We start from the raw sequence: 23,070 nt of genomic DNA on the forward strand, positions 1-23,070 counted from the left end.
GGCATCAAATCCCTATGAGCAAGTTGCATACCAGCCATATATACGAATAGACAGCTTATACTGAAGAAGTTTCTCGAATGGGCTATACGTACTTAGGAAGAGAAGAGACACAACAAGTGCGACGCTATTTGTCTTACTTGAACTTGTTCGCAAACCATGATGAAGACCGTTCCACCGGTCAAAACCGTGGCAAATAAAATTACGACTTCCAAAGTGTATCTCTTCGCTTCACTCTCTTTCTCTCTCTTCCAATATATATATATATATATATATATATATATATATATATATATATATATATATATATATATATATATATATATAGTACACCAGGGAGCCAATGTGCTCGTTCGTATTGTGTGCAACCACCACGAAGGAAATGCGGCACAGGTGTTTTAGGTGCGATAAAACATGAGTGATGGTTTGTCCTCGGCCACTCTGTCCGACTCGGTACTTTGACTGGAAACATGGCAGAAAGTGATGAGAGTATCCCTCGCAGGCACCCGGTTTTTTCTGACAGGAAAGTTTTCGATGAACAAAACATTGACTGGTAATAAGAAAAAAATGCGAACGATGCTAAACTAGGAAACTTGTGTTCGCGAGGTCTGTCCACTTGGCCAGGCGCTTAGCGCGACGTTTCAGTGGGTGCGAATGCACTTTAACGTCGGTAAGCTGATGCTCACTGCTGCTGGAGCTCCGAATATGGGTATATCTCAACACTCCGAAGTGTTTGCAAATCGAAAAAAAATTGTGGAAATAACAAACACTCCATTACGTACGCGACGCCGAAAACTTAAGCTTCTTACTTCACGTATACTACTTTTGTGACCCCGCAAAAACACTTTAATTTGGAATATTTGGTTTAGAAGTTAAAAAGAACAGTTACCGCCCCGGCACTCCGTAGTTATGATGTACCAGCAAACACGAAGCGAGTGATTACGCTTTTCACCCGACGCTGGCATCGATCAAAATGTTTTGCAGCAAAACACACATTCACTTGGGTTAATTGGTATGTGTTAAGCTAAATGCAACTTGTAGGGCGCACTAGAAGATCGGACAAAGAAAGAAAAAAATGACACAAACGCATACTGTATTGTACATTGTGATATTCTCCATCAGGACATTTAAAAGATGCGTGCTTAAAACATCCCGTTTGGAGACGTTAGGTTGCAGCATTTAAATCCACCTGAAGAATTTGACGGATTGCTATTTATGCCACGGCGGTTGTTATGCTGCACTGCGTAGGCTTATGAAGAGTCAAGTGAATTGGGTAAACCCTTTGAAGTAGTGCATCATATCATTGGCTTCCCTGTAACGAATGCTTCCCTGTAAATTTTTTTTATTACGCTGCACCATTGTCATGCTCTTATCTCGTACTGCACCGCTACAGCGTTTTTTTTATTCCGAACAACGATCGAACTGCATTCTCAAGGTCACCTATATTGGCAGCTTGCACTCTCGCTATTTTGGTTCTCGAAAAAAAAAAAAAATAAACGAACTTCCCGCAACCAACTCTCAAGAAGAACCTGACAAGTCGGCGTTAGCGTAAGCGTGACCCACTATGCGTATTTCACATCCGCCACGAATGGCCACCGCTCTTTCAAAAAGCGTTTCTGCATGGTACATTGAGGAACAACTGCACAGGCGCCCACACTTCCTCATGAATTAATAAGCGATGATATACACTAATCTCTGTGTGCCGTTAACAACGTGCTGCTCAGTGAAGACCTCTTGTGTTCTGTATCGTGAAGCTAACATTTGTTAACAATGAACAACTAGAGGTATTGTTGTATGGAGGTGGCACTCACTCCTCCACGTTTCTGTGGCCTGCTGTATACATTGGTTTACCATTGTGTTTCCTGCCGCTGGCCAAGCAAATCGCAGAGGCCACATACAAGAAGGCGCGTGGTTAGGATTTCGTCCGTCAGGTGCCGCGATGATCCCTGTTCCCCATAAACAAACCTTTTGCACTTTCGATGAATTCTTCAGTTCATTTTCATTGATTATCGTTCCAATAAACTGTCCCCCTTGTTAGGTATAAGTATGCTGCGATATTGAATGTATTCAGTGTAAGTTGCAACTTGCAATACCAGCCGACATTTTGTACTAGTCTTTTTTTTCTGAACTTGTTTTCTGAATATTGGAAAAACTTGAAGTAAGCGTGTGACCGGAAGTGCCTTGAAGAGAAACAGGGGTACGACTAGTTGCTTGTACTCATAACGAGGAGATAAAATAAAAGCGTGCACTCTCATATTTGTCCTATGTGCATATTGTGTATGGGGAGAGTGTACTAGAACCAGCTTCAATACACTGTAATAAAAATGTATGGTCGCACATTGTGCGAAATTAGTGCGTGGTAAAACCAGTTTTTTTTTTACATTCAGGCCTACAGAGTCACCCTTAGAAATAATATTTTGTGTGCCTAAGTCTATTAGATATGTGCTATAAAAACAGTCGTGTGTGTGCGGTGAAGCTGTGTCTTGTGAAACATGCCGTATAACCAGTGGTACCAATTGGCCGTGTCATTGTAGCGAAGGCCGGCTTGTAGAAGGAAACGGCAATGTTCTGGCTGTAACCCTTGGCCAGTTCATATAAGAAGCTATGCATCAGTTGGCATGACTAGAATTGAGTAGTAAGATTACGTCACCCCCAGTAGTGAATACGGCTAGTTTCACATTGACAGTACAACTGTTGTAAGAGCTCCGGTCGAAACCTCCTGAGCACAACTTCATTCACCATAGTAAGTTGAAATGGAAACTGGCAGTCACAGCGTGTGACAAGACCACGTGTGTCCTGTTGAAGGAAATTTTTTGGCGGGCTCGGAACGAGTTGAGGTGTAACAAGAATGGATGGATGATCTGTATTAGGAAGTCAGGATGCCTGCTAACGCCCTTTAGTGAAAGCACGTGGTCTCATGCTGCGCCCTCTCGCGTGATGCAGATGCCAGCTGCGAAGCAGACGGTCGTCATCGGCGGTTCTTCCTCAAGCCTCGCCCGTCGGGTGACGGTCCTCGAACAACTAACGTGCGCGTCGACAGCAGCAGCAGTAGCGATGACGACGAAGACGACGAAGAAGAGGACGAAGACGAGTACGAAGATGAGTACGGTGAGTAGAGCCCGTTTTCTTAATTAAAACGTTTACCCTTCTTCTTCAACCTGCACAAATTATAAAGACGACCAAGACGCCAAGACGAAACGACTCACAAAGATCGGCATACGAGGTACTTCTGTATTTTTAGACGCTCTTGGTGTAAGAGAAAGGCAGAGTGATGTATACACAAAACCACAAATAAAAACACTTCCGTTTGTACTTTCATAATAAAAGAATATTTGTCAGTGAGAAATATTGTGTGCCTTTGAAATATTGAAAGGAGCTTCAGTGTAGCAGGCGCCTCAAATTGGCTTTGGCTGAGCGCTTTTCGTAAGCGAACACCTACGCCGAGCCGTGTGCAACGTTAGCACGAAAATGCACTTTGAGCGTCACTTACTGTTCGCTCATATATCTAGTCGGATTTCCATAGAAGCCCACGTGACATATTCTAGCAGTCCGCACCGTAACGTACATTTCCAACTGAAAGGATAGCACTGACCCACTCTCTTTTTAGTTTCAACGCTGTTACGTTCTCGCGTTGTCATTGACGACTTAGTTTTGTTGGAGATAAGGGAAGAGTTGGAAAGAACGAACGATCGAACGAAAGAAAGAAAAAAAGAAAGAAGGAAAGAAGTAAACAAAGAAAGAAAGAAAGAAAGAAAGAAAGAAACAATGAACATTGAATCAAACGTCGTGCATCAATATGTAACCGTCTATTTTCGGGCGGCTGAGATTCTCACCGCATCGGCGCATTCGGAACCCGTAGTACCGAGATCGTATAGCATCTCGATTTCATTTTTCGTTCTTTTTAGCCTGTCTTTCGGAAAGAGCATCCTGGCAAGTGTGAGAAATACTTCTTTATATTGTTCGTGAAATGTTGAAAAGGAGAGTGTAAAAAAAAAATATTGGACGGAGAAAAAAGGGAACGCGACACGGAATAAATGCACAGAGAAAGAAGTACGGTGCGGATAAAACGAAACGTAATTGAATTCGTTCCGAACATTTCTCAGCTCTGATAGGAACCGACAGCTCAACCCTTTCATCGGAATGTATGTCCTTTTTTGTGCTTCAATCTTTATAGCTTGGCCCCGCCGCGGTGGTCTAGGGGCTAAGGTGCTCGGCTGCTGACCCGCAGTTCGCGGGATCGAATCCCGGCTGCAACGGCTGCATTTCCGATGGAGGCGGAAATGTTGTAGGCCCGTGTGCTCAGATTTGGGTGCACGTTAAACAACCCGAGGTGGTCGAATTTTCCGGAGCCCTCGACTACGGCGTCTCTCATAATTTAACGTCACAAAACCACGCGGTGGTCATGGGACGTTAACCCCCCACATATCAATCAATCAATCAATCAATCAATCAATCAATCAATCAATCAATCAATCAATCAATCAATCAATCAATCAATCAATCAATTATTTAATCAATCAATCAATCAATCAATCAATCAAATCAATCAATCTTTATAGCTATTTTGTTTGTGTCAGATTTGTTTCTACATAGAGGAATCCCGACGCAGCCGCAATGCTTCAATCCTTATAGATTTCCAACTATAAAATTTTTTTCGTCAATATGCTATTTCGCGCGTGTTTCGACATAGGTGACTAAACGAGTAGTTAGGTATATCAAGCGTGACGACTTCACGCGTATATATGCTCGTTTCTCGAGCAAACCTTGCTATAGCTCGCAGTATTCGGTGCGTGTGTCCATTGCGGTGGAGCAGTGCTGGTTGATTGATTGATGTGTGGGGCTTAACGTCCCAAAACCACCATGTGATTATGAGAGACGCAGTAGTGAAGGGCTCCGGAAGTCATGGCCGCGAGGGTCTCCACCAGAGAGGCCAGCGATGCGATCGTTTTGACGTCACAGATAGGATGCGTGCGCTCGCCTTGCTTGCATCGTCTCCCATGGCTGCACCGGTTCTTAGTTGCAATTTTACGGTGCAAATTAGACACAAAAATGCCACCGGGGCCACTGATTCATAGTTTACTTGCCAGTATTTTCAGGTCTTACCCTTTGAAAACAAAGAGAAATGCGCATGGTGTCCACAGCAAAAGCGCCAGAAATGCGGTGTTCTTGCAGACAACACAACACGGACCTATGAGTGACGTCATCACGTAGGTGGCGTTACAGTATGTCCTCGACGTCAACAGTGCTCGGCTGCTCACCCAAAGGTTGCGGGTTCTATGGCGACCGAGGCGCTAACACTTCGACGAAGGCGAAAATGGTATTGAAGCCGTGCGATGTGCGATGTTAATGAACACCGAATGGTCGAAACATTCGTATAGTCCTCCACTACATCATCTCCATTGAGCATATCACGGTATTGGGACGCAAAACACCATATATTAATAATAAATTTTGGTAAGTCCCTTAGAAGGTAAAGGTGGTGCCAGAGAGCAACAACGGCTTCTTCTCTGTATAGAGAAGAAGCCGTCGAATGGCCTTGTTTCACGGGCAAGCTAACTTCAGTTACGGCGAAGCTGAGTTACCGTTTATATTTTCAAACGTGAAACTGAGTGTAACGTGACTCACATCATACCGCAAAGTAAGGATAACTTTTCGCGTCTGACACGGGATAACTGTGTGCAGTTGCGGCGATAACTGTAGTTTACTCGAGTTAACTGAGGTCCGCTGTATAACTGAGGATATTGAGCCCGTGTAACAAGTATACTCTAGAGTTTCCTAATATAAACTAGAGGACACACTAGTGCTGCGATCGTTCAGCGACCATGGGAATCATGAGTATGGCAGGAATTAGCCTAGTCTTCGGGCTCGCGGGTAGCGAATGCACTCACGGCTTCGTTTATTGCTCTGTTTCGGTTTTGTTTTGAAGGAAGAACAAACCGTTGTTTTTCATTTATAACGCCATTTGAAGTGGTAAGCCTAAAAAATCAAGGTTGTGAATCGTAACTGTCGAAACTTCGCCAATTGTTGTCTCGTGACAAAGCAGCTTGAAGCCACGCGAAGCCAGAACGAACGTAAAGCACGAAGACTAGGCAATTCCGTGCCACGCCCATAAATCTCATGCTCGCTGAAGCGTCATGCATTGCAGCTCCTATAGTCACTAGCGCCAGAGTTCCCTCTAGTGTATATTTAGGAAGCTCTATGGTAACAAGGGTATCCTTGTTACATGGGCACGATATTCATAGCGTGCCCGTGTAACACGCTAACCCCAGTTACGACGAACCTGAGTTAACAGGGGTAAACGGCAGTTGAGGTTCGTCGTAACTGACCTTAGCGTAGCCGTGTCACAAAGACTTTGTTACACGGCTACGTTAAGCTCAGTTACAATGAGCTTCATTTAAGAGGGGTAAATGGCAGTTGAGGTTCGTAGTAACTTAGCTTAGCGTGCCCGTGTAACAAGGATACTCTTGTTACACGGGTAAGTTAACCCCAGTTACGACGAACCTCAGTTAACAGGGGTGAACGACAGTTAGCGCCAACTGCAGTTAGCACATAATACAGTCGGAAAAGTTATATTTAGTTTTCTGCCCAGTTACATTGTAAATCATTCTTTTTCTACCATGGGCTTGTCAAGAATCTGCCGTTTCTGATACGGTAATCTTTATGGAGAAAACTTGTAGTTTCAACTTGCCGCATTCTATTGTTACCTGTTTATGAACGGCCGGTCACTATTGTTGCCTGCAGCTGCTGAAATTTCGCGCTGCAAAGCACGGTCACCGAGATCTGATTCTCGGCATAGATGAAGTAAACAGTTATGAGAGAGGTTTGAGCATCAATAGAAAGCAAAAAAGGCAAAAAAAAGGAATGAAGATACAAGTGAATCGGTGAAAAAAAAATGAAGGAACGCACAAGTGGCTGGATAAATTAAACCGCAAATTAACTATCCAGTGAATGACGGAACGAACGGAGGAACGAATGAACAATCAAATGAACAATTGATTTAATGATTCAACGAACAAGGCAATCTTTGAATGAAAATATTTAAAAAAGAAATGGAGGATCGAATGAGCAAAATAATTCATGAAGGAGTGAACGAAGCAATGAATTAATGACAGAATAATATAATGAACGAAGGAGATATGCATGGCCACTAAGAAATTAGCGATAAAGATATGGAACCAACCTTAACGAATGAAAGCAGCAAAGGAAATGACAAACAAACAAAAGATAAAGTAAAGACGAAACGATGGACTTAAAAAAGAGAGAAAAGAATACGACCTCTCTTGGTGTAGTGGTAGAAAGGGTGGGAAGGGGGGATGGAATTTTATCCACACCGACAAGGGGATCGACGAATCGGCTCCAACTGCTGTCAAGACGGAAATATTCCCCGCGTTTTTGTAATGTCACGCATTCTTTCCACGCTCGTTCCTCGTGCAATGGCGTAAAAGAATTAAGGGCGCGAAAAAAAAAAAACACGTTCGAGATGCTAGTATTTCGACTAATATGTTGCCGCTGCCAAAGCCACCTTAGGCGGTTTCGTGAATTGAACGCGCAGCACTGTTTTGAATTTCAGTTTGGTCGGTATACTGGGGCATTTTCAGAATGTTCGCAATTTCATCTTCTTTCAATACATTTTCTTCCCTATCGAATCCCTGCTGACTTGAACGAGACATCTCACCCACCGTTTTTTTTTTTTATGTATCCAAATGCCAACCCGCGTGTACCGAAAGGGAATCAATTGAATAATACATATTGGCTGTGGTCTCGTACGCCGGAAAAATCCCCGCGTGGTTAACCGAATGCATGTGAAACAAAGAGACAGAGAAAAATAAAGAAAAGTGCCTAAAGCGGCCGTACCATTATATTTTCGACAAAAGTATTGCCTACGGCAGAAACATTTTTACCGCTAGGAATGTCGGTATGATCGCTTTTGCCCGCGGCGATCCCACTTTTGATGCCGAAGAAAACGTTATAGAGATCCAATTGCATGAATACGTCATCTATGTCGTCATCAGCTTGGCTACGCCAAGTACAGAGTAAAGGCTTTTTCCTATATTCAGCTAATAAACTCGGTTATGGGCTTGCAGCGAAACATTATACTCGCAATTTCTTAATGCCACCTGCCCTCCGCAACTTTCTGTCTCTCTTTCACAATTGTCTTCGGAATTCCGTCAGTCAGCCTTAATTAACGGTGATTATTTTTCGCACGCGCTACATGCCCCGTTTAAGCCCATTTCATCATGTTTTCTACAATAGGGGCACAACTTTATTTTTATTTTATAACGTACTGCAGACCGTAATTTGGTCATTGCAGGAAGGGCACTAATAGTACACTAAAAAAAAATACAATACCAAAATATCAATACAGTGAGTACAAGGAATGCACACATATTCTCACTCTACTTAGTAAAGACACTCAAACTGCATACGATTAAAAAATGCAGTACTCTATATGCAGTACTTTAATTGTTGAGTCTTTGAGCTTGAGGGTTTTCAGCGCACTTGTGGCTTGGTTTATTGCTGTTTCGTTTTGCTTTTCTTTCGAATGAAAGAACGAATCGTTGCGAACATCGTGACCCGATTAAAAGGTTAAAGTGGTGAAGTGCAACTGCAGAACATTTGCCAATTGTCGTTTCGTGACAAAGCAGCTCCAAGCCACGCCAAGCCAAATGGAGCCAGGAGATTAAAAATTCAGACACATCCTTGTACTACCCATCATTCTCAGGCAGGCTGACGCGCTGTGGGTTGCAGCTCCCATCGACACTAGCGCCAGGGTTACCTCAAGTGTATCTATAGGAAACTCAAAGGTCCACAGCACTCGTTTTTTTCCCGACCCACTCCGCTCTCTTTTTATTCCGCATGGTTACGTTAATAATTTTTTTGCATGACTGGCTGCTCACTGTCGTGTCGCGAACTTTTGTAGTGCACTTTTGTTCGTTCCGATTCACGTCATGTCCACTGCCGTGGTGACAGAGCTCTTATGCTGCTTCACAGCTGACCGGAAGATAGATCGCAGGATCGAATGCCGACTGTGGCGGCGATGTTTCCCGGTGGAAGTGCAAGTGTTTGAGGCCCGTGTAATGAGATTTAGGTGCACGTCAAACAAGACTACTTGGTATGAAGTTATGAAGCCCTCCTATTTTACTTCAACTGTACGCTTTTAAACTTTACATCTACTGTGAACTTTTTTCCAGTAGCGTGGTCGTAGCAACCATACGATATCTTTATACTTCCCAGCAGTAACATGTGCTAAGCTGTTTCATGGCCATGTGCAGTAAATCTAAAAAAAAAACAGTTCAGAAGACCATAAAGTAGACAGCGACCAGGAGTGACAGTGGCCTTCTGCTCGAGTGCTCAGAATCTGGAGCCTCTCATAACCATGTCCTAGTTTTAGAATGTTAAACGTCCACAATTATATAATTTACTCCATGATTACTGCAGCGCTACAGCTGAAAGACGAGTGTTAATCCATGAATTCATATCGTGCTCACACCTGTTATCTGCTGTTCTCACTTGGTCGTGTGCAACAAGGAAATGTGTTCCTCGACGAATTTCTTATTCCCGTGTTAATTATTCTCCACGACTGGTGCAAAAAAAAAGTCACGTCGGTACACACCGTGTGCTTCTCGAATTCCGCAAATAAATCACGTTTACTCAATGTCACGTTTGTTCATTATTTATTTGGTTTTAGTACAAGGAGAGCACGAAGACAGAGGAAATAGGAGAGGGAACAGGCTGACAACTGCCACCTATAGGGGCACAAAGCCTGCCTTCTCCTTCGGGAAGGGGAGGCATAGAGGAAATAAGGGAAGAAAGAAGGAGAGAGAAGAGGAAAGTTATTAAACGTTTCTTTGCCTTCAAGCTTGTTTCATGCGAGCCGTAAAGCGAACCGGAGAAGAGAGGATGGCTTTTCTTCGCGCTTAAACTGCTCCTACATGTGCAGTGTCCAGCGTGGCTTCCAGGGTTTACATAAAAACCAATTTCGCGTGGCCCTTAAGAGAGAGACTTCATCAGCGCTTCGCAAAACGAGACAGGTAAATGAAAATGTTAAAACAAGAAGGTATATAAAAATGAAATGAAACAATAACAAGAGGAGAGCTCCCATAAGCGGTAGTGGTTTTTCTCACTGTGTGCATTTTCAATTTTTTAGCGTGAACAAAGTTCTCTAGAATATGATTAAAGATGGAATGGCCCGTGTACCTATTAAAAAAATGGAACAAATAAACTGTTATGCTTCCTCTATGTCTGAGAGGATTCGTTGAGACCTGACACATCATGGCGCTGTACCATTTTTAAAACGTAATTTCGAAAGCCTGCCTTCAGGCGTAGTAATATTCAGCTCGGAGCGCTAGCCTTACGGACCGTTTCAGCAACCCCTGTCAGAATTAAATTACGAATCAAATTTGTGTTAGTATTTACGAAAACACTATGTCAATGTTATTGACCTGGATAGCCGACACTTGTCAGCTCAACCACCGGCCTTATTTTGTTGAACGATTGAAACATGATTGCGCGCGGAATGATAACAGATGAATGAAGATCGATGCCGAAGGCAGTTGAAAACCCAAGTTTACACCGAAACGACCTGAATTCAAAGACAGACCTGAGCTGCGTAAGAAAGGGTACCTGAATGAAATGCACTGGCGTACTAAACTCGGCGACTGCACCTTGTGTCAACGTTGTGGAAGCTACAGAACCGCAGTGCCTGCCCCCGAGTGTGCTGCGAAATAGCAGGAATAAACGAAGCTTTCTTCATTGTAGAAAAACAAAACGGGTTTGGGAACTCGGTTAAGCAAACTATTGCACACTTAGAAATTTCGGTCTCCGAACTGACCAGGCAGCCTATGCGCTACAACTATGCAAGATAAAAGCCGTCCGAATACTCCGTAGAAGGATTTCACGAGTATCCTAAACGGAGAATAGAAGTGAAATCACCTGTAACCTGTCAGACTAACACGATTGGGTGGATGCCTTTTTGATAAATGTAACAAGAGTTGAAATTAAGTGCTTGTGTTTGGCTCTCTTGTTTCGGGTCGTTGTTTAAACTGGTCTGACGCGCCCTAATTAAGTTATAAAAGAGGTTGATAGTATTATTAATTGTTGAGGTTTTTAACTTCCACAACCACCATATAGTTATGGCTTACGCCATAATGCAAACACCCCAGAAATTTCAATCGTCTGGTGTTCTTTATCGCGAACCTAAATCTAAGTGCCGCAACCATTTTGTCTTGATCGAATAGTTGCCTACAAGGCAAATATTTGATCTTGCAACCTTCGAGTGAGGTGTCGAACGCCATAAAGGAGGCGGAGAAGTGAATTGCCATACTTCCCTCATTAATACTAATGAGATGTGTTGTTTCTCTACAGCCTATTTACAAATGATTTAAAAGGCCATCCTAATTCGAGATTTTGAAGGTGTTGGTGAAACGTTGTTGACTCAATATTTGTTAATGAGCGTGTAGTTGAGTTATAGATTGAAGATGCTCCGAGTTATTTCAGACAGAGAGACGCCCGCACGGACGCCCGCAGACACACGCGCACACATCCGCACACGAAGATGTCCAAACGCACATAGAATTGATTGATTGATATGTGGTGTAACGTCCCAAAACCACCGTACGATTATGAGACGCCGTATACTGGAGGGCTCCGGAAATTTCGACCACCTGGGGTTCTTTAACGCGCACCCAAATCTGAGCACACGGGCCTACAACATTTTCGCCTCCATCAGAAATGCAGCTGCCACAGCGGAGAATTGATCCCGCGACAGTCAGCAGTTGAGTACCTTAGCCACTAGACCACCGCGGCGGGCCAAACGCACATACAAGTGCAAGACCGCACGGACACAAACCCATACTTTTAAAGGGACACATTTAGAGATGTAAACACACACACACACACACACACACACACACACACACACACACACACACACACACACACACACACACACACACACACACACACACACACACACACACACACACACACACACACACACACACACACACACACACACACACACACACACACACACACACACACACACACACACGCACACACACACACACACACTACAGTCATGCAAGCCCACAAATGCAAACTTACGGACCCACACGCACAAAAATACATGCACCCTAACGGTCAGGCTGACGCTCCCAAATCCCTAGACAATACACCGGGAGGGAAACTTTGTAAACGTCGCAGTGATAAGTAAACAGGCAAGAGCCAAAGCAACCAGTAACCTGGGTCATGGCGAGAAAATTTCCCCGAGCAATTAATTCGCCCCGACGGAGAGGCTGCGGCAACAGGCGCTTGCAGACGCGTTTGCGGACTGCACCGCTGGTTTTCCCAAACGAGGTCGCAGCTTTCGTGGCGCGAGCAGCTTCGCTAATATAATTTCCCACCCAGAAGTTTGCGCTGTGTAAGCGTTGAACGAGCGCCTGTTTTGAGTGCCACCGTTGGCCGATTTTCCCTGTAGTCCCAATGGGGTAACAGCCTTTCGAACGTCCATACCGATAAAACAGTGGTGAGCGCTAATGGAGAAGCGTGAAAACGCGTTATCAAGCGTTTGTTTTTCAGGGGCGAAGCTCCCTATGGCGTCACCCGTTCGTCCCCGTTGTCGTTCGTTTGTAACCACCGCTCGTTAAGTCTAAAATCTGGTCATAGATGGCGCTACTTGTACTATATAACGAATGCATATACGCTGAGAGATGCGAAATTGCCCCACACGAGAAAGGCGTTTTGTAGCCCTCTAGGTGGTTTCGCTAGAAAGCGGTAGTTTTACTACTTCGGCCTTTTCCGATTGCCTCACGTAAATTAAGACGCCACCGGCAGGCCGTTCGAAATCATCGATGCACGCGACAGGAACGCATCCTGTGATGTAGAGTTTCGCGGCTATCCAAGTCTCAGCGAAGCAAAAGACGTCGACGTTAGAAAGTACGGGGTCCCGTTCCACATCTTATAGGTCTGCAGTGAGGGAACTAACGTTGAGGAGAGCGAACGTGAATTCGGTCGCTCGATCGACGTCTCACTCCAAAAACTAGAGGTGCCGCTGCGTGACGGCGAACAGCTCGTGTTTCTCGAGTCGTCGAAATTCGTCCACCATCTCTCTCGATCTTCGTTGTGCTTCATGCGATAGAACTTGTGGTTTCCCTTGGCGTTCTTTAATACATAAGTGCTTCTCCCACTCTCCGTCATTCACCCCGTGGATATGCTGTCATTTTTTTCGTAGCGGCTCGGACGCATTCACGGTAACTTGTTCCTCTTATTACTAGGGATACTCATACGGGGCCTAACTGACAGGATGTCAAGTTGAACTGCAGGCGAAGAATTCATGTGAAAAAAAAAACTCAATGAAAAGAATAACACTTGCCGATTCATATGAGGAAATTTATCGCCTAACTCACGGTCTGCCAACAACTCTTATTATTATTATTATTATTATTATTATTATTATTATTATTATTATTATTATTATTATTATTATTATATGGGAACAGTTCATGAATTTCCAAATTATACCATTGCTTACAGGTGAGGTTAAGGGCAGTGCTATATACATTGTGGCTAACTTTCTGTGCCACTATATGCGGTTTGCGTCCACTTATAAGGGTCCTTTTTTGGGAGCACTCTTTCCCCCTCTCTCTGATTTCTTTATCCACTTATCACTTCGTCACTCGCTCACCTCAGTAATTCCTCCACCTCTTTCGAGTCACAAACTCTTGCATAAGTTAATTCATACATCGACTTTTTATTAACTCGCTCACACATTCATTGTTTCACTAATTCACTTTGTGAATCTATACCTCTCGACTTTACTCACTCTTCAATTTACTCACTCAATCATTGATGCCGTCATTCACTGTGTCACTCACTGTCTCCTTAATTCTTCTCGCTGCTTTTGGCAATCACTCTTTCACTCACTCATTATGTGCTCATTCAGTCGGTCACTTATTCACCCGTCTATCATGAATTCACTCATCCACTTTGTGAATTATTCCTTCAATAGCTCCATAAATCACTCATTTGCCTCGTACGTCAATAATGGGCTCATTACCTAACTAGCTCGTCCACTTAAATGGTGACTTTGTTTGCTCACTAATAAATTCACTCGTTCACTTTGTCACTCATTCATTCAAGAGAATATTCATGTATATTGACATTCACGCAGCAGATTGCTCCCACACTCACTCAGTTATTTACTGAATCAATTTTCACTTACTCTCGCATTTATTAATTCACTGATTCACTTTGTTACTCACTGAGCCTCTGCCAATAAGTTACTCATTCACTGAATAATTATTTAATTCGCAGATTCACATTGTAGTCACTGACTCACTCCCTTCAATGATTCGCTCATAAATTTACTCATTCACTTTCTCACTCCTTCCTTCACAATTTCATTCGTGTTTACCGACACATTCACGCAGCAGATCGCTCCCACGCTCACTCAGTTTTTTACTAATTCAACTGTCCCTTACTCTCTCATTTACTAATTCAGTGATTCATTTTGTTACTAAGCCTCTGCCAATAAGTTGATCATTGACTAATTCATCACTTAATTCACAGATTCACTTTGTCAATCACTAGCTCACATATCCAATAATTATTTTACTCACTCACTCATTCACTTTGCAAACCTGTTCCTCCCTCACACATTCATTAACTTGCTCAATCGCTTTGTCAGTAAATCCCTCATACGTTAATTCACTGAGTCACCCGTGCATTATTTCATTTATTGACACATTTATTCTTTAGGTATCCCACCCTCTCCGTGAACTACTCAATTACTCACTCATTAATAGATTCAGTCATTCAATTTGAGAGTCCGTCGCTCACTCACTCAATAATAAATAATTTACTCATACACTTTGCGAACTACTCTCTCACGTATTAATTCACTCATTCAATTTTTTGAATTAGTGAACTCATTCACTTTGTCAATCACTTACTCACCAATTCAATGACTCATTATTTACTCACTGACTTTGGGAAGCACTCTCTAACTCACTCATTAATTATTTCGTTCATTGACTTTGCCAACACCTAACTATATCATTCATGAATTGACTCGCGGAAGTTTTGTATTACTTGCCCATTAATTGACTCGTTTGCTTTGTAAATGGTTTAATCACCCATCAACAATGCCCATGTGCGATTTGTCCCCTACACTCTCTTTCTCCTTCTCTTGTGCAGAGTACGAAGATGAAGAAGACGACGAGTGCCTGACGTGCAACGTGTGCGAGCGCTCCTTCCCCTCGGCTCGCCGTCTCTCTCGACACCAGCAGCGAAAGCGTCACTTTGGCTGCCCCGTGTGTGACGCCATCTTCTCTTCCCCATTGGCTCTCGAAAACCACAGAGGAACCCTGGAGCACTGGTCGGAGGACGAAGACGAAGACGACCAACTGGAATCGCATTCAAGGTGACCAGCAAAAAAAAAAAAAAAATACTGGCCGCGTATCAGCGTGTTTCACTGCAAATGCCATTGAAAGACGATAGCCTTCTGCTGTCCGTCTTTTTCGTGCATTGCGTCGCATTTTCAGCGCAGCGTAAGGAACACTAGAGTCTTTAGAAATACGTATCTATGCATTTCCTAGTATAAAGAAACACACCACCTAATGCTTACGTATTCATGTCGCACCTCAGATATGCGTCAGATTTGCTTTTCACTGACAATGTTCGCAAGTATGAATGCACCCACAGGTTCAAGGTGGCTGGGCGCTCAGCAAGTGCTTAAACTGGGACCGGATGGCTGGTTGTGTGACAAACAAACAGACCAAGATATCTGCTTCAAGTATACCAAGAAATACTATCATCGTTAAAATTGGAAATCACCTTAAACCCTGTCACAGGTGTCTGACAGAGGCCCACGTGTGTGGGCGTTCGTGCCCACTGGCGTATTACCCGGGTTAACTTCGCCTTTAATCGCACTGCCGAAGTACGCGAAAAAGAGTGCGTGATTGAAAACTGCTGCGCCGAATGCCCCGTTGCTCAGGGTCTTTAAGAGAACTCAACTAACTTTAATTATAGTGAAAGTGAATGGGCCCTTTTGCCAAACCCCCAGCACCTTCATCAGGTGTCGTATGATGGTTTATTGTAAATCACTGGTGATGTGTGCAGTCAATAGATTGATATGTGGGGTTTAACGTCCCAAAACCACCATATGGTTATGAGAGACGCTGCAGTGGAGGGCTTCGGAAATTTTGACCACCTGGAGTTCTTTAACATGCACCCAAATCTGAGCACACGGGCCTACATGATTTCCACTTCCATTGGAAATGCAGCCGCCGCAGCCGGAATTCGATCCCGCGACCTGAAGGTCAGACTGAGTACCTCAGCCACTAAACCACAACGGCGGGGCATGCAGTCGATATAGAGTGTTGATTCTTCCAATTATTCACCAAACTGACAGTTACATAATCCTTTCGCTAAGCAGGAGTTATGCTTCGATATGTTCGTAATTAAAAATTTTTGTTGAAGAGCACTAAAATACAGACGAACAGAGGAGGCTGACAAGGACAGCGACACAAGGACCGGCTAACACGTGAGATAGTGGAATCTTACCTCATCCGAAAGAGGGGACATGACTGTGTTCGCCAAGCTACGATCGTGCTGCATGAAAAGGAAGTGCTTGCAAAATATAATAATTGACACAAAATATGGACAATCCCAACACGAGTCGTTTCTCTTGCACCATGTTCTGATGCACATGCGCGAAAGACCATGTAACCACTTTAAATTATTCTTCTTACTAATAATACTTCAGTTGTGAGAGCAAGCGCTCTCCCTGTCAGCCTCTTTTGTCCGTCTGTTTTTCAGTGAGCTTCAACAAAACCTTTAATTATGAACGTAATCCAACTGTCCCAACTTGCCATCTTGGTCTGATATGATCTGTGTGCATATATGACTCTTAACTTTCCCCACAAACATTGATTTACAATGTTAAATACGATAGTCTTTTCTTCTTGGATACTTTACACGCAGAGATCTTGGTCTATCATTCTATCATTCTATCTATCTATCTATCTATCTATCTATCTATCTATCTATCTATCTATCTATCTATCTATCTATCTATCTATCTATCTATCTATCTATCTATCTATCTATCTATCTGTCTGTCTGTCTGTCTGTCTGTCTGTCTGTCTGTCTGTCTGTCTGTCTGTCTGTCTGTCTGTCTGTCTGTCTGTCTGTCTGTCTGTCTATCTATCTATCTATCTATCTATCTATCTATCTATCTATCTATCTATCTATCTATCTATCTATCTATCTATCTATCTATCTATCTATCTATCTATCTATCTATCTATCTATCTATCTATCTATCTATCTATCTATCTATCTATCTATCTATCTATCTATCTATCTATCTATCTATCTATCTATCTATATATCTATCTATCTATCTATCTATCTATCTATCTATCTATAAATAAATAAATAAATAAATCTGTCTGTCTGTCTGTCTGTCTGTCTGTCTGTCTATCTATCTATCTATCTATCTATCTATCTATCTATCTATCTATCTATCTATCTATCTATCTATCTATCTATCTATCTATCTATCTATCTATCTATCTATCTATCTATCTATCTATCTATCTATCTATCTATCTATCTATCTATCTATCTATCTATCTATCTATCTATAAATAAATAAATAAATAAATAAATAAATCTGTCTGTCTGTCTGTCTGTCTGTCTGTCTGTTAACAACACGATTCGGCCACCCACCCAAAGTTTAAACGCTTGATGAACGCCCAACCATTTTGAACTGGTGGCTGCGTTCATTCTTGTATTTGGGTGCACGTTAAAGAACCCAAGGTGGTCAAGATTTCCGGAGCCCTCCACTACGGCGTCTCTCATAATCATATAGTGGTTTTGGGACGTTAAACCCCACATATCAATCAATCAATCGTCACACTTCCACTTTCAAAGCAGAATCGCAGCTATCACGGCACACCTCGATCACTGCATGGGCTGTTCGGTTGTTTATGAGTTGCTCTTAGAGACTGACCTCGAGGCGAAAGCACGGAATCGGCATGCCGAAGAGCCCGTAGCCTTAGAATGAGAAAGGTGCGATATCCTGAGGCCAGAAGAAAAAAAGCCAGGCTATCAATAAAGAAAGAGATGCGTCTTGAGCGTTTCATTGCTGTCGATCACTGCTGACGTAGGCGAAATATCGTGATAAGGCTTTAGACGATGCACTCACGTGGTCCGTAAACTTGTTTGGCTCACTGAAAAGCCGGAACTTGCAGACATGCCCTCGCAACGAACGTGCAGTCAACCGCAAAAGTTTATGGAGCAGGCGAGTGCGGTCCGAACTACTTGTCAATGCCACCTAGCGGTACGCCATAGATCTATCAGTGACACAAGGTGTCCTATTGCGTCTTATTGTTATATTCACTTAACTTTTAATTCCATACTGCCATGGTTCGCATTTTTAGTGCACAATTTTCACGCAAAGCGTTTATCAGCAGTACGACCACGACACTTTGATGGCAGAATCGAAGATACCACGGTGTGCCCCGAACGGTGAGCCTGACAGATACTGATAACAGATAGTTACTGATAATAGGTATGCTGAATGGCTGCTTCCGAAATGGAAGCCACGGCTACCAAAGAGCGCGTCACGTGAAAACGTGAAAGGTGAAAAAAATATTTGGGCCCAGTCAGAAAACAGACAGGTCATCGACTATAGGAGGGATGCATATCGGACGCAGCGCTCCTGTTGATCGCCGCTGACGTAGAAGAAATGTTGCGAAGAGGCTCCTAGCCAAGCGCTCGCGTGGTCCACAAACTTTCGGAGGTGACTGTACTCACATTCACTTCCTGTTCCATCCACGCAGGCGTCAACGCCGTAGCTGGTGGGGAGGCATCGACGAGGACGACGACCTGGACGACGAAGAAGACGAAGACGAGGAGTCCTCCGAGGAAGACACCGACTTGGACGACGTCGAGTCCGGGCCCAACTCGCAAGAGCTCGAGCGGCTCTTGTGACTGCTGTGGCCGAGCGCCGCTCCTTCGGACGTTACACAGGGCGGCGCTGGGCGGCGCTGCAGCTGCTCCGCTGACGTCACCCGATACTGAAGACACCCGCCTGAAGTGTTGAGAGATGGAATATACCGGCAAAGGCGGGTAAGCGAGCGAATAACAACGACTTATTTTAGATTCTAAGAGCAAATATCCATCAATAGAGTAACCGCTTGAGCTGGTTGGTATTACATTTTCAAAAAAAAAAAAAACACTCACTTAGTGCACAGGAAACGTTTCAGAAAAAAAAAATACAGGACAGAGCACGCCGAAGTGCCTTATGTCCCATCTGTCTTCTTGAAACGTTTCCTGTGCACTAAGAAAGTGTATTTCTTTCAAAAAAGCGAATATTGGAATGCGATTGCAAAGCACGATCTGAGTTTAGGGGGTCTAGATTAATTTCGAACCCATGAGGCACTTGAACGCCCACCTAAATTTCCCACCTAAATTCGGTTGTGCCTTAACTAAAGCTTGTTTTAATTTTTTAAACGCTCACGGGTTGACAAGGTGAAACTTTCGAGCTATCCAGTGCACGTGCACTTTCAGTTAGTGTCGTACCGGCGTGTTGCTGACTCGAGCACTTTATCAGAGCCACCAGTAGCTATAGTGTGCAGCCCCGCCGTGTTGGTGTAGTGGCTAAGTTACTCGGCTGTTGACCCGTAGGTCGCGGGATCAAATCCCGGTTTCGGCGGCTGCATTTCCGATGGAGGCGGAAATGTTGTAGGCCCGTGTGCTCAGATTTGGGTGCACGTTAAAGAACCCCAGGTGGTCAAAATTTCCGGAGCCCTCCACTACGGCGTCTCTCATAATCATATGGTGGTTTTGGGGACGTTAAACCCCACAAATCAATCAATCAATCATCTATAGCAAGAAGATTCGTAAACACGTGACACGGCTATCTGAAAAAATCACCCCTAGCAGTCACTATGAGGAGCAATCCGCGAAGATAGTATATGCTGTGTTTTTAATGTGGATATAGCTTGCGTTGATTCGGCCAACAGCATGAATGTCTTATGGCCCACTCCTGCAGCCTCTTTGCTTTGTTTTTTTTAATCCAGCACTTTTGTTCAGTGCTGCAGGTTGTATGCTGAATAGCTCACCGGAGACTGTAATTCCAGCTTGTTCCTTATGAACTTGTTGTTGCAAGCTTTCGGCTAAACCATTTTGGGAAGGCTAGAGTAAACTAGTAGTTTAAATAATACCTCTCGTGAACCGATGTGCGTCAGTGTAATAAATAAGTACTGCCTTGTAAAAAGCGACGTGGCCACATGTTTTGAAATATCCTAGCCGAGCTTGTCGGTTTATTCCTTATCACAAGGCTAATTCATTATCGCCAGGTTTATTTATTGTCCCAAGGCACACACTTCACAAAAACCAAGCCCGTTGGGCATGGGGGCACAAACGCAATGCCTCTTCTTCATTGTGCCTGTGCGTTGTATTTGCCTCGTGGAAGATCCAGAACGTTTGAAAGCAGTGTAAAAACAACCGACAACGAACAGCTCAGAAGAAAGGTATTTATGTTCCATGCAGTATTCTCGAAGAAATGGAATAAGGCGTGGCAGAGCACATTTCGTTTTTCATGCAATGTGCCGCCGAAATATAGGCTCATGCAAGTCGCAGTAACCACGTAGCGATAGCAAATACACATTAGTTTGTTTGTGTCTCTAACGCTCATATGTGTAACTTTACAAATCGAGTTTCCGTAACAAGTCATCCGCAAGTACCGCTTATCCCAGAACAGCACATCCGTTGTAGGTACGAAGGTAAAAAAAAATGTCATGAAGAATTTTTAAAAATTTTGTTATTTTTTGCAGATCGCGCGGCCGACCCCGCACAACAATTGCTGCTGAAGTGCATGATATTTCGTTTCTGGAGTTTTACAAGGTCACGAGAGAGAGCTTGGAAAGCCATCGGAAGCCACTGAGTGGTCAACTGCGGAAAAGTACCAACAGTGTTGGAGATGACTACGCTACGTCTGTGCTCTGATAACCCATGGTAACTACTACGGTAATCATGACTATGCTCCAAGAAGTTTCTGCGAGAAGTGATCCTGTACCCTAACAGACGTTCAGTGAAGTGTTTCTTCTGAATGTGGTCTATATCAAAGCTTGTGCGCTGAGAACCTATTTTCTCAGAGCCGTTCTTGACGCTGGACATGAAGTGCTGACGCTCGCACTGGACGCACCCAATATAGTTATTCGTGAAGTACTCAGTGCCATGACTGCTGCTCTGCCATATTTATTTCGGGGCTTGCCCTCCTTTTAAGTACGTTTACAGACTTGAAGCGGCGACATCTTGGTAATTCTAAGCATTTTCTTTTTATTTCAAGCTGTTCGCGGCTGCTTTGTCTGAAAATTTGAAATGAGTAACATAGTACGATCAGAAAAATGATTTAGAAACAATTAGCTAATATTTTAACGTTATCCTATAATACGCAGTCTGTAAACTCTGGATGGCAAGTGCTTCGGAAACGTGCTAACGTCGACGGAAAAATAAAAAAAAAGCTTGTTGAATTACTGTGAGTGTCTTTGTTTTTTTTCTGTGAAAATATTTTGCTGGCATGAACCTCGCGCTTCACAAATCAAAACCAGCGAGTAATATATCTGCATCAGGATGACTTCCACAGCCGCTTGCACTGGGAGCGGCAGTGATTTCAACGAGATGTATTGACATCATACTATGGATCACTACGTGATAACTACGAGACTGCACATGATATCACAGGTAAAGTTCCCAATTATTATTGAAGAAAAACAATACAGATGCATCAAAAGACGTGATAGTGAAGCACAAGAAGTGTCGCAATATTGATTGCACTAAAACATTTAATTGACTTAACAACGGCTGGCAGAGACACAATTTGAATAAATGACGGCAAAGCCACGGCCGAGCACAATTGTGATGTGATAATATCTATAGTTTTACGGCCCGTAACTCCGATAATATTATGAGAAAGGCGTATGATGGAAGGTTTCAGGACATTTGACAATCTTGTGTTTTTTAGCACACACTAATATCGCACAGTACACAGGACTCTACTATTTTGCATTTATCGAAACGCTACCACCTTGGGTGGCATCGAACCCGTGACCTTCCTATGAGGAGCCAAGTCATGCATGAACGAAACTTGCCTTTAAGTCAAATACATTCAAGTTTATGTTAAAAAAATCTTACAGAAATTAGTGACCACTTAGCAGTAAGCCGGACCCGCTATTGTCAAAAGCTCATACCACGAGTTTTTGTGTGCGCCCAGGTGGTGTACAATTGACATGACATATTTGTGATTTGTAAAATATGTGTCGAAATCGCTGTGTATAGAACTTTACTTATGATCTATCTATCTATCTATCTATCTATCTATCTATCTATCTATCTATCTATCTATCTATCTATCTATCTATCTATCTATCTATCTATCTATCTATCTATCTATCTATCTATCTATCTATCTATCTATCTATCTATCTATCTATCTATCTATCTATCTATCTATCTATCTATCTATCTATCTATCTATCTATCTATCTATCTATCTATCTATCTATCTATCTATCTATCTATCTATCTATCTATCTATCTATCTATCTATCTATCTATCTATTCTTTGTAAATGAAGATGAGCATGTTCCTGGGCTCAAGGTGGCTGAGCATACCACGATAGTAAAGATAACAAACACTCGGCGGTATGAAAGTCGATACCATCGGGAAAGACAGCATTAGACAATTCAATAAAACAGAATACTGAGAGGCGAGAAGATCGGTCTCAAGATCTATACAAGCGTCGAAGAATATTCTATTCGATCTGCCTTAGTGAGTCTGCTCGTAAGGATCAAGAAAGGGGCCAACTTCTGCACCATCCCTAATTTATCACGCCTTCTGTTGCCCCACTCATCTGTTCATTTGTGTGGCAGTTCTCGTCTGCAAGTCTCCCGTCTTCTTCTCTCCACTGCTGCTACGTCCGTCAATACTGACTGTGGCATGCGCTAGCTATGTAAAAGGCAATATGTTTTTGCGAGAACGAGCTGAGATAAGTTAGTAGGA

The 23,070-nt window shown here is 43.2% G+C and overlaps 1 protein-coding gene across 1 annotated transcript in view; it reads left to right on the forward strand.

Annotated features, from left to right (window-relative positions):
• Positions 1-21,546, forward strand: part of LOC142767312 (uncharacterized) — a 61,373-nt gene extending 39,827 nt beyond the window's left edge. Inside the window, exons 2-5 of the mRNA XM_075868775.1 lie at positions 2,941-3,105; positions 15,193-15,418; positions 18,846-19,134; positions 20,844-21,546. Coding sequence (XP_075724890.1) covers positions 2,941-3,105; positions 15,193-15,418; positions 18,846-18,996 — 542 coding nt within the window. The 3' untranslated portion in view covers positions 18,997-19,134; positions 20,844-21,546. The remainder of the gene's footprint in view (positions 1-2,940; positions 3,106-15,192; positions 15,419-18,845; positions 19,135-20,843) is intronic.
• Positions 21,547-23,070: the final 1,524 nt, after the last annotated feature.

This window comes from Rhipicephalus microplus, chromosome 7, assembly GCF_043290135.1.
Source record: "Rhipicephalus microplus isolate Deutch F79 chromosome 7, USDA_Rmic, whole genome shotgun sequence".
NCBI lineage: Eukaryota > Metazoa > Arthropoda > Arachnida > Ixodida > Ixodidae > Rhipicephalus > Rhipicephalus microplus.